The sequence below is a fragment of the Anolis sagrei genome, chromosome 5 (assembly GCF_037176765.1).
Source record: "Anolis sagrei isolate rAnoSag1 chromosome 5, rAnoSag1.mat, whole genome shotgun sequence".
Taxonomy (NCBI): Eukaryota; Metazoa; Chordata; class Lepidosauria; order Squamata; family Dactyloidae; genus Anolis; species Anolis sagrei.
The window spans coordinates 81,249,530-81,262,416 of NC_090025.1; the positions used below are offsets into that span (position 1 = coordinate 81,249,530).

General features: G+C 43.7%; 1 protein-coding gene across 1 annotated transcript in view; it reads right to left on the reverse strand.

Annotated features, from left to right (window-relative positions):
* LOC132777231 (sucrase-isomaltase, intestinal-like) overlaps positions 1–12,887 on the reverse strand; it is a 183,243-nt gene that overhangs the window by 22,630 nt on the left and 147,726 nt on the right. The window contains exons 19-21 of the mRNA XM_067468804.1: positions 12,218–12,348; positions 8,216–8,304; positions 5,002–5,051 (exon numbers count right to left, since the gene is read on the reverse strand). Of these exons, the coding sequence (XP_067324905.1) occupies positions 5,002–5,051; positions 8,216–8,304; positions 12,218–12,348 (270 nt within the window). The remainder of the gene's footprint in view (positions 1–5,001; positions 5,052–8,215; positions 8,305–12,217; positions 12,349–12,887) is intronic.

The following is a 12,887-nucleotide window of genomic DNA, read 5'->3' on the forward strand; positions in this document are numbered from 1 at the left end:
CTGCATGTAGGTGAACTACAACTCCAAAACCCAAGGTCAATGCCCACCAAACCCTTCTAGTATTTTCTGTTGGTCATAGGAGCTCTGTGTCCCAAGTTTGGTTTAGTTCCATTCTTGGTGGAGTCCAGAATGATTATAGGTGAACTAGAAATCCCAGAAACTACAACTCTCAAATGACAAAATCAATCTTTCCTCAACCCCATCAATATTCAAATTTGGGTGTAGTGAGTATTTGTTCCAAATGAATGAAAATACATCCTGCATATTGGATATTTACAAGATGATTCATAACAGCAGTAAAATTACAGTTGTGAAGTAGCAAAGAAAATGTTATGGTTGGGGGGTCACCACAACATAAGGAACTGTATTAAGGGGTCACGGCATTAGGAAGGTTGAGAACCACTGTCTTAACCATTCGGTCCCTTAGAATGAACTTCAGTCCTGAGCACTCTGGCCTCTCAATAGGCAATTGCCACCTCAACAAAAAAAGGTCACTTAGCTTGCAACATTAAATGCGAGTCAAAAGTATGAACAGCATGAAATAGATTGGCTAAACTGAATGGATAGTCCCATTACGGAAAACTCATTACATCCACTTCTGAGTGGTAAGCGATTGCGTAAGTCATATAAATTTAATGGGTCTACTCTTGTCAGGATTATCAGCTTGACCTAGCCCAACAAATGCACACATGAAAGATTGGAAGTTATGCTAACAGTCAACTACTCATAAGAACATCCGAAAGAAAAGACACAACAGAATCCACTAAGGACAAAGAAAGGGTCATGGTTCAGAAGGCGTTTATCAGAAGGAGTTTTCTAACTACTAAATGTAACAGCAATTTAGCAATGGAATTATCTACCCTGGCAGATGCAGAGATTTTGCCAACTCCATTCATGAAGGAAGTTGGTCAAACATCTGTTACAGATGGGCTGGATATAACTGGATTACAATAGGAAACTTGTATCCTAGATCTTTGCTTCTTAAACTGTGGGTCCTGACTCCAAATAAGGTCTCCTAAGCTCAATGTTGGGGTCCCAAAATTTTTCATAACAGTATAAAGTTTCCAAACTTCACCTAGTGGCTGTTTCGAATGTTTACATGAACCTGTTGTGCAGTGTTTACAGTGGGTTCTGCAGAATATGCCTCAGATCAGAGGCGGCCCTAGGTAATTTTCAACGGTAAGCAAACAGTATTTTGCCCCCCCCCCCAACCAATCATTGATATATATTTTCTGTTTCTAGTGGGAGTTCTGTGTGCCATATTTGGTTCAATTCCATCATTGGTGGAGTTCAGAATGCTCTTTGATGAACTATACATCCCAGTAACTACACTTGCCGCACTTGCTCCCTTGCCTGGCCCGCTTTGGGTCTGGAGGCGTGCCTGAAGACCACGGCGTGTGCACCAAAAGTCACCTCTTCTCCTGACTTTCTCCTCAGCCATTGGGACCAAGAGAGAGAGAGAGAGAGAGAGAGAGGTGGAGATGCCCACCTTTCCTGAAGGTAGGCACAAAAACAAAGGAGGGAGCGGAGATGGGGGATACCTCCAGCCGGAGGGTCTCTCTCTCTTGGTCCCAATGTCTGAAGAGAAAGTCAGGAGAAGAGGCGACTTTTGGTGCGCACGCTGGGGTCTTCAGACACGCCTCCAGACCCGAAGCGGGCCAGGCATGGCGGCTCCACCCCTTGGCCCACCTGCAGTTTGGGGAGAGGAGAGGAGGAGGGTGGAGTGCCGGGGGATCGAGAAAGGGAGCTGGTCATGGGGAAGGGATCAAACGCGGAGAACGATTGAGTGCTGGCTCTGCTCGCGCATCCAGTGGCTGGATGGAGCAGGAACAAGAGGGCTAGGCGAGGCTCAAGAGCCTGGCCCCTTTGGGAAGAAGATCGCCTGGCAGCGAGGCAAGAAAGTCGAGGCTCCTCCCTGACTGCTAGGGCTGTTGTGAGCTGAGGGGGCGCTCCTCAAGTGGAGATCGAGGGGCATTTACAGAGGCGTCTCTGCGCCCCTGGCAAAAAGAAAGTGTTCTGCGACCACTTACTTCGCGTAATGCACGAGCCGCCCCTGACTATAACCGGAAACCCGTGTCCTCTAGATCTTTGCTTCTTAAACTGTGGGTCCTGACTCCAAATAAGGTCTCTTGAGCTCAATGTTGGGGTCCCAAAATTTTTCGTAACAGTAAAAGTTTTCCAAACGTTACCTAGTGGCTGTTTTGAATATTCACATGAACCTGTTGTGCAGTGTTTACAGTGGGTTCTGCAGAAGATGCCTCAGATGTACTTCATAAAAAGGAATGTCGACCTGTTTAGTAAGCCTTGCAAACACTGATTTGTTATCAGTAAATGTTTGATGGGAGCCCCTGGTGGTGCAGTGGGTTAAACTGCTGAGCTGCTGAACAGGTTCGAATCTGGGGAGCGGGGTGAGCGACCGCTGTCAATCCCAGTTTCTGTCAACCTAGCAGCTCCAAAACATGCAAATGTTAGTAGATCAATAGGTACTGCTCTGGCAGGAAGGTAATGGCGCTCCATATAGTCATGCCAGCCACATGACCTTGGAAGTGTCTACGGACAACGGCGGCTCTTCAGGTTAGAAAATGAAGATGAGCACCACCCCGCAGAGTCAGACACGATTGGACTTAATGTCAGGGGAAAACCTTTACCTAAATGTTTGTTTTTCATACTTTTTATACACCTATAAAATTCACATAAAAATTCTTAGGTCAAAAAGGGCCCTGCATGGAAAACTTTAAGAAGCCTTGATCTAGATCAGGAGTCCTCAAACTTTTTACACAGAGGGCCAGGTCACAGTCCCTCAAACTGTTGGAGGGCCAGATTATAATTTGAAAAAAAAAACATGCATGAATTCCTATGCACACTGCACATATCTTATTTGTAGTGCAAAAAACACTTTCAAACAATACAATAATTAAAATGAAGAACAATTTTAACAAAGATAAACTTATTAGTATTTCAATGGGAAGTGTGGACCTGCTTTTGGCTGATGAGATAGGATTGTTGTTGTCGTCGTGTGCTTTCAAGACTTAGGTTGACCCTGAGTGAGGGCCGGGTTATTGACCATGGAGGGCCGTATCCACCCCCTGGGTCGTAGTTTGAAGACCCCTGATCTAGATGATATTTGGTTGCAACTCTCATCCCTCATCTCATACTGGCTAGAATTAATAGAGTTGTGCTCCAACATTTGAAGGATCACATGTTGGCTGCTCCCAGAGAAAGATACCTCTTTTGGAGTTTTACAATATGCAGTCAATTTCTTTCGCCTTCTGATAAAAATTATAATAGTGTGTAAAATGTTCCCTATGGAGACTCAATAGGAGAGAACATAGCAAGTTATCATGCTCTACAGCTGTTCTCCAAGCACAGTAGTCAGAGTCAGTCCAAAAGTCAACACAGTAGTCAGCCCAAACAGAAGGTCAAAGCAAGAGAATGGTCCGTTCCTCAAGGAGGCCCTCTTCTGAGCCAGCTAATTGGATCTTTGCAGCTGAATGGCATCAATCCTTAGCTGGACTCAGGCAGGGCAAGTCAGCTTCCCCCTGAACAGCCTAATCCTGCCCTGACTCAGTTACTTCCATACCAGAAAGGCTTGGCTCCTACTCAGCAGCAGTGAGCTCCAAAGTGTCAGGTTGGTCAGGTGGCTGCTCACTGCTCAGAATTTGCACCAGATTCAGCTGGTGGGAGAAGACCCTCTTTCCCATCATCTTCATCCTGCTCCAGAATCCTGACACAAGTTGCCTTGTATTGAATCCAACCATCAGCATATTATTGTAAGCTTTCAGAGTTTCAAGCAGATTTTTTCCCCTAACTCCACCTGGAGATTCCCAATCATCTCCTATCCTAGTACTTACTCAGTCCTAACAAGCTTTTACAATTACAGGCACTCCCCAAGTTATGAACAAGATAGGTTCTGTAGGTTGTTCTTAAGATGAATTTGTATGCAAGTCTGAACAACTATATTTTAAAGTGTAACTCCATCCAAATGTGCATATATTTAATCTTTGGATAGCATAGGGAAGGGTTATAGACCATGAACCATCTCGGGCCCTCCGATCCTCTGGGGAGGCCCTGCTCTCGCCACTGCCAGTGTCACAAGCTTGCCTGGTAAGTACAAGGGAGAGGGCCTTTTCTGCCGTGGCTCCCCGACTTTGGAACTCGTTGCCTGGAGAAATTAGGAAGGCCCCTTCTTTAGAAGTTTTTAAGAAGAATCTTAAAACTTGGCTCTTCCATTGTGCCTTTGATGAGTAAGTATACAATTTCACATGACTGTTTAGATGATAATTCTGTCATTAGAGTAGACGTCCCCCCCTTGTGGGAAAGCTTGACTCCACAACCCCTGCCATGATGAGTACTATTCCGCATATTATATGCTTCTCTCTTTTATCTTGTCTGAGTTTTTAATGATTTTAATTAGTTGTTTTAATAATTACATGTAGCCCGCCCATTGTCTCTGTGTCTGTGTCTATTGTAATTTTTATATTGTTATGTAGTCATATATTCTATGTAATTGTGATGTTTATTGTTTGCATTTTCGGTTGTGTTTTTGGTTCTCTTTATTGTCATTTGTTGTTTGGGCCTGGCCCCATGTAAGCTGCTCCGAGTTCCCATAGGGGAGATGGTGGCGGGGTACAAATAAAGATTATTATTATTATTATTATTATTATTATTATTATTATTAACCCCCTGTAGTGTTTTAATGTTTTCTTTCACTTCTAGTTGCCTCAACCCTATTCTTAATTGTGAGTCATTTGTAAGTCAGATGTTTGTAATTCAGGGACTGTCTGTATATGGAATTGGATAAGTTCAGAGAGGTATGGTGATAATCTACTTTTATACCTTTTTTGTGCTTTGCTCTATCCACCAGGCTCTTCAGATTTCTCTCTAACTCATTTTCCTCATTCCCAGATGGCTTTTACTTCCTTATTTGTTCTCGTCACCTCTCCCCTTGACTGTTATATGCACCCTTTATTTACTGAGTTTCTAACCATTGTTTTTACTTACTTCTCTGTATGTATATTTGGCCAGGAAGTAGTTCCCACTGGTGACAGTGTCTGCCAAAACAGAAGTCACAGGACTGGTGTTAAAATTAGGTCAGTAAACAAGAAAGAGAAATAGCTTCTTTCTATGACAAATGCATAAAAAGAGCCCATGGAGACACACATATTTGCCCATTCAAAAATGCACCAAGCTCCTATATTTATGCATTAAATGTAAACAAGCATAGAAAGTTTGGGTCAATATCTGGAGTTTCTAATTTTTGCTATCAATAAGACAAAATTGTGCTCTTTCACACTATCTACTTAATATGTTATTGTGACTTCACTTTAACTGCAGCATCTATGGAATCTTAGAGTTTGGGGTTGATTGAGTTATTGTGTCAGGAGCAAACCAAACAGTTGTATTACATTTTTTTAACAAACAAACAAACAAACACAAAGTTTGCAAGCTTGGTAGTTGATTAGATGTCATTTGACCAGTAGCTGGCCACTTGGAGTTGCCTCTGGTGTTACTATAAGAAGGTGCATGTAGCAGGGCTCAGGTTGTATTGCAGCAGGTGGTCTGTAGTTTGCTCTTCTCCACACTCGCATGTCGTGGATTCCACTTTGTAGCCCCATTTCCTAAGGTTGGCTCTGCATCTCGTGCCTTCCAAGTCACCCAGTTTTCTGTGTGCCCGGGGGGGGGGGGGGGGGGGAAGTCTCTCATATGGTACCAGCCATTGATTGAGGTTCTGGGTTTGAGCCTGCCACTTTTGGACTCTCGCTTGCTGAGGTATTCCAGCGAGTGTCTCTGTAGTTCTTAGAAAACTATTTCTTGATTTAAGTCGTTGACATGCTGGATGATACTCAAACAGGGGATGAGCTGGAGATGTCACTGCCTTGGTCCTTTCACTATTGGCTGCTACTTCCCAGCGGATGTCAGTTGGTGCAATACTGGCTAAACAGTGTAATTTCTCCAGTGGTGTAGGGCGCAGACACCCCATGATAATGCGGCATGTCTCATTAAGAGCCACATCTGTCTTAGCGTGGTGGGATGTATTCTACACTGGGCATGCATGCTCAACAGTTTTGGGGTGCAGTGCCATCAATATGTGAATGACACCCAACTCTACTACTCTTTTCCACCCCACTTCAAAGAGGTTGTCTTGGTCCTAAACCAGTGTTTTCTCATCACTAATTAACTGAATGAGAGCAAATAAATGGAAACTTACCCTATATACTCATGTACAGGTTGACCTCATGTATAAAATGAGGGCAACTTTGGAGATCATGGATTTTGATATGACTTGTTCACCCAGCAGAGAGGGGAAAACACCAGTCCTGACTCTGCCATTTGCTGTTTCCAACTGCCACAACTGTTTCTCAACCCAGGCATTCAAAAGGTCAGAAGTGGTGTGATAATGCAGAGATTAGAAGGAGTTGGTGCTTCTTTAAGGTTCTCCCTTTTCACCACTCACAGAAGGAGATGGTTCTTTTTTATATAAGACTTATATTGGCCTGTGAATAAGTGAACCCAGATTTTTGGGTTGAAGATATGATTAAGATTTCTAGACTTATACATGAGTATATACGACCATCTAGGCAAGACAGGGATATTCCTAGTCAGCTGAAAGGCAGCTCAGGGAATAGAGATTCAGCCTGTGTTAGATAGGGTTACCCCCTCCTTGAAGATGCAGGTTCACAGTTAGGGTTTACACCTGGACTCAGCTTTGAAACTGGAAACCTGGGCTTCTACAGTGTCTAGGAGCACTTTGCACATTTCAAGCTTGTGTTCGAATTGCACCCATACTTTGAAACGCCAGATCTGACCACGGTGGTATATGCCTTTAGTTACATCCTGTTTGGAGTACTGCGACATGCTCTGTATGGGGCTCACTTTGAAGCATGTATGAAAACTTCAGCTAATTTAAAATCCACAGCCACGGAGCCAACTGGATATCACACAATGCCCTTGTTTAAACAGCTGCATTGGCTCCAATTATTTCCAGGCACAATTCAATATGCTGGTTATGACCCATAAAGTCTTATTATGGCTCAGCTCCAGGCTATCTAGCAGACTGTAAGGGTCCATCCAGACAGGCACATATTTGAGGCCCTGTCTGGATTTTTACTGGAGGCATCAAACGATGCCTCCAGTAAAAACAACATAATTCTGAACAAACCAGGGTTTCCCTGGTTTGTTCCAAATTAATTCAATACCTGATAAGGTCTGGATCTTAAGATAAGATCTGGGTCTTACCAGGCGTGGGTCCTGTGGGGATTGGACCCACAGTGATTTAGGGCCTTCTCGGTGGTGGCCCCTCGACTCTGGAACTCGCTCCCCAAGGACATTAGGCATGCCCCAACTTTGGCAGTCTTTAAGAGGAGCCTGAAAACGTGGTTGTTCCAGTGTGCCTTCCCAGAATAAGGAAACCCAAGCAACATGTCCCTAATCACACTTTACTAATGATCTAGGATTGTCTGCTCGCTCCATCTCTCTCCAAATATCTACCCTAGTTATATGTCACCTTATCATGCCCAGCATTTTAAAAATTTTAATTATTACAATTGGCCCACCATAGGTTTTTAATGCGTCATAGTGTTATTGTTACTGTTTATTGCTTTGTTTATGAGTTTATTTATTGTCTGTATTGTTGTTGTTGCTTTTTTATTGATGTATTTGGGCTTGGCCTCTTGTAAGCCACAGTGAGTCCCTCGGGAGATAGCGGGGTATAAATAAAGGATTATTATTATTATTATTATTATTATTATTATTATTTTCCAGGACCAATCCACACAGACCAAGAGAGCACCCACCCCTTCCCCAAACCCCAACGTAAACTTTGCTTGGAAAGATTCATGCTTAGTGCCTTTGTTTCATGGTTTTGATTCTTGGATTCTATGATTTTATATTCATGCCTTGGATTCATGTTTCCTGGTTTCTTGGATTTCATTAGAGAAGTTTTTGCCTTTGTTTTTCATGGACTTTGATGGACTATTACCCTGGATTACTTTGTTCTGGCTTATCTTCCAACCTAATTGGATTTACCTATTTCTTTAAAGTGCTTTTTTACTTTACTGCTTTTTAATTATCTTCAATAAAGGGATTGTTTTCCTACTCAAATGCGTGGTGTTTAAAGTCAGAGGGTCTGGAGTGCAACACTTCCAAACTAAGTTAGACTCTGCTCATACATCAAAGTTGTGTCTCCCATTCCGCTAAAGAACTTCGGAACACTCACCAACAGATTCACCATCATCCCAGAAGAGAGAGCCAGAGGCTTCACCCTGTTCATTCAGAGCAACAATGAGTCCAAATGGATTCAGGCGGCTGTTGATTAAAAATAATTAAAATGTGTCATCAAGAGGTTTCTTTTATGCAAATCTGACAAACTATGTCATTTCTAGGCATTTTATTGGTCCTCTAGGGGTTTTTTTTTTTGTTTTGTTTCTTTTGGTCATGTCAGGAGCATCCTGTTGTGAGAGAATTGGCCATTTGCAAGGATGTTGCCCAGGGGACGCCCGGATGATTTTGATGTTTTATCATCCTTGTGGGAGGCTTCTCTCATGTCCCCGCATGAGGAGCTGGAGCTGATAGAGGGAGCTCATCCGCCTCTCCCCGGATTCGAACCTGCGACCTGTCAGTCTTCAGTCCTGCCAGCACAGGGCTTTAACCCACTGCTCCACTGGGGGCTCGTCCTCTGGGGTAATTCTATAGCAGTGGTTCCCTACCTTTGGGCCTCCAGGTGTTTTGGACTTCAACTCCCAGAAATTTCAGCAGTTTACCAGCTGTTAGGAATTGTGGAAGCTGAAGTCCAAAACAGCTGGAAACCCAAAGGTTGGGAACCACTGCTCTATATATTGTTGAGCCAAAAGTCCTTCATTTCAATAGGGTCTGCTATTACCTTCAGTTTTGCAAATCCACACAATATTCAGGAACACATCCTCTGCAGATATGGAGGTTGTACTACATATAAAATGGGATGTTGATCACATTGCTGTAGCAAAAATGTAATCTGGAAACACTTCACAATCACTAAGAAGTCTCTAAAGACCACTGCTGTCTAAGACCATTTAGCATATATTTATCGATATTCTATTACAAGAAAAGCAATTCCAATTAAATATTAGGAAAAACTCCGTTATAACATGGTAGACTCCATTGGAGGTATTTAGACAGAGGTTAGATAACCAGCTCACATATATGGAGTTAACTCTATAATCCTATTTTAATAATATTAATTTTGTGAAATTGGTTGCTTTACATTATAACAATTACTAGATTTATAGAGATTTGTTAGAGGTATAATCTGATATTACAAATTAGTTGGTGCAGATACAAAGATATTATGGCGTAATATTCCTCCACAAACCACAAAAAGAAGATGGGACAAAAAACAACCACTTTGCAAATTAAGCTTTCTTGAAACGAATGCAGGCAAATTTGGAGCACATTCTCCTGAAGTAAATTGAAGAATACTAGAAAAAGTTGTTAAAGGGAATTACATAAAATCACACAATTGGAATAAACCTTGAAGTTTTTCTACTTCCATCCGGGGCAATGCAGGAAACTCATTATTACAACATCACAAACAATCTCTCTCATCTACTCTACTAAAGAAAATAGATGGCTCTCCACCACCATCTAAATGTTTCAGTGTTGAGCTTACCTATTCTGGAAAAACCGATTCTCAACATCTATATAAATAAAAATGCAATGTTCGTTTGTGAGATTAACATAACTCAACAAACCGTTGGACAAACTGACACCAAATTTGGCAGCAAAACACATACTAATCCAATCTATTTCATTCAAACAAAAACCCTTAAAAATGAAGGGGAAATAGCTTAAAACTCCCCCAAAAGAAAAATACCTTACAGAGCATGCGCAAAAGCTCTCTTTCCCAACACACGAGAAGAATGACACGCCAACCGTTGTGAGGGAAGAGAAGTCTAGCCATGGAGTCCCTTTCCATTGACGAAGGCAGAGTCCTCTTTCTTTTGGGGAGGGGAGGGATTGAGGAAAGGAAAGAGGGAAGGAAGGAGAAGGTATGGCCCCATAGAGGGCGTGGTGGCTTGGTGAGGCAAGTCCCGGCAGCAGCTGGAGCCCAAGTGATCACCAGGCAACCCTCCCACCAAGACCGGAGGATCGCAAGGCAAGCCTGGTTGCACGAGTGGCTGCACACCTCCTTCCCTCCTTCCCCCCAGACCCGTTGGGAGAAGAGAGGGTGCAAACCATGGGAAGACCAGCAACTCTCTCACTTGGGCTTCACATCCCACCTTCTGGTACAAGGTACAACGCCTGGGCAAAAATGACTCCCTTGGCTCCGCCCTCCCTCCTGCGCTAGAGAAAAGAAACAAATAGCTGCAAGGAGCATGGAAGGCTCTGATGGGCTGGGCAGGCACACCCTCGACTTCCCCGGGCCCCAAATTGGGGTCTCCTCCTCTTTCTCCCACCTGCCACCTCTGAGGGGCCCCTTCCTTCCTTCCTTCCTTCCTTCCTTCCTTCCTTCCTTCGGGCCCACCCTCCTCCACCATGTAAGGGCTTTGCATGGGCCCTCCTTACCTCCCTCCCAGTCTCCATCCTCTCTTTCTCAGCCCCACCAACCTCTTATCCTTCTTTCCCCCCTGGTTTGTTTGTTTGCTTGTTTTGTCGTGTCAGGAGCGACTTGAGAAACTGCAAGTCACTCCTGGTGTGAGAGAATTGGCCGTCTGCAAGGATGTTGCCCACGGGACGCCCGGATGATTTGATGTTTTTATCATCCTTGTGGGAGACTTCTCTCATGTCCCCGTATGAGGAGCTGGAGCTGATAGAGGGTGCTCATCAAATCCACCTCTCCCCGGATTCGAACCTGCGACCTGTCAGTCTTCAGTCCTGCTGGCACAGGGGTTTAACCCACTGCGCCACCGGGGGCTCCTCCCCACTGGTGAAGCGGGTGGGCTTTGCATTCCCTTGCCTGGGTACAAGAAAGCTGTGGCAGAAAGAAGAAGGGGCCGGCACTGGGTGAGTGAGGCCTGCCTCAAAAAGCACCTATTTATTTATTTATTTATTTGGGGTGCTTCTACCCCACCCTTCTCAACCCCCTAGGGGTTCTCAACCCCCTAGCGGCTTACAAAAGGCACAATTCGATGCCCGACAATTCACAAAATACAATATACAAAATTACAATATAACGTCAACAATGATAACTAATTAAAACAATCAAAACAATACAGTCGCAGCAATAAAATCAACTTGTGGTCAATGTTCACCAATTCATAAATCCATGATCCGTCTAGCATCATCATTGTCCTTTCCTACTCTGGTCGTCATTGTCTTTTGTCCAACTGCCAGCTTACCCAAAGGCCTGGTCCCACATCCAGGTTTTTAACTTTCTTCTGAAGGAGAGGAGGGATGTTGATGACCTAATATCCCCGGGGAGTGCATTCCACAGGCGAGTGGCCACCACTGAGAAGGCCCTGTCCCTTGTCCCCACCTAGGCTCAGCAAGGCTGAGGGCTGCAAGGCTCCCTTTCCACTGGTGCCCAGGCAAGAGGTAGAGAAGAAAGATAGGAGAGAAGGATAGAAATAAAGGGAAGATAGTAAGCAAAGAGGGAGGGAAGAAAGAAGAGGAAGAAAGAGGGAGGGAAAGAAGGAAGGAAAGAGAGGGAAGGATGGAAGCAAAGAACGAAGGAAGGAAGGAAGGAAGGAAGGAAGGAAGGAAAGGTCGAGAAGGAAGAAAGGAGAGAGAAAAGAAAGGAAATAACAAGGGGGGAAGGAAAGAGGTAGAGAAGGAGAGAAGGAAAGAAAAAAAAGGGAAGGAAGGAAGGAAAGAGGGAGGGAAGGCTGGCCACAACAATGCGTGGCGGGTACAGCTAGTAATAAATATAGAAGCCGTCTCCCCAAAAGTGAGTGTTAGACATCATGAGAGACCCCACAAAGCAGGTCTTGATTAAGACAAGGAGCAAGTGGGCTACAACATCACAGACTTACCACTGTTTTGGATCTACTTCTGAAATATCACAAATGCATTTATTTCTGCTACATCATGGCGGAAAGAGCAATTTATCTAGTTCATTAGGGAAACAATCCAGCCTTGTCACACAGATGGGTGGGGAAAATGAAAAAAAAAATTAAATCTGCCACAGTGATTTATTAAGTAATTGATGCCTGATGCAAAACACAGACAAATTTCCAGGAGGTAATCATTTCAGCCCGGTCTTAAATTCGATCATGTTCTAAAAGTAGAGGACTGTTTTGGTTACCTTTTAGCAGTTCTTGTGGCTGGTGTCTGTGTCGGCAAAATGTATCCTCCTCGGATAAACAGCGGTATCTTTTCCAGTGGGGCATGAACACTGATATATTTGTTGTGCGATGAAGCTGGTACTTTGTCACCCTACCAAAAAATTGGATATAGCTGAAGCACTCTTTTCAAAGCAATCTGGTCAAGGGCTCTGGCTATTTAAAGCAAACATCTATCTCACAAGTGGCAGTTAAATAGGCTTTCCTCCCTCATGCATGTGTCATTTAAATGGAAACCTGCATCAAACTGAAGCAGCAGTTTACAAACTCTATTCCTAGATACTTCAGTTCCTTGGAAACCTATGAGGGAATTCGGAAGAGATGTTTTTGTAATAGTGGAAATGGGTCTTGGAAGCCAACTTTCTCACCCCAATGCTATTTCCTTGCCATGTTGATAGGAAGCATTGCATGTGACATTGGCTATATTATTAAAACATGTATAGCAGGGTGGAGAGATACAAAGGGCTGTGTACGTCAGTAACTGTGCACGTTTTCAAGCCGCCTGATGATTTATGATAACTTCATAAATTTCATAGGTTTTCTTAGGCAAGGAATACTGAGGTGGTTTTGCCAGTTCCTTCCTCTGAAATATAGTGTTCCATCTAAGTCCTAGCGAGCGTCCAAGATCAGATA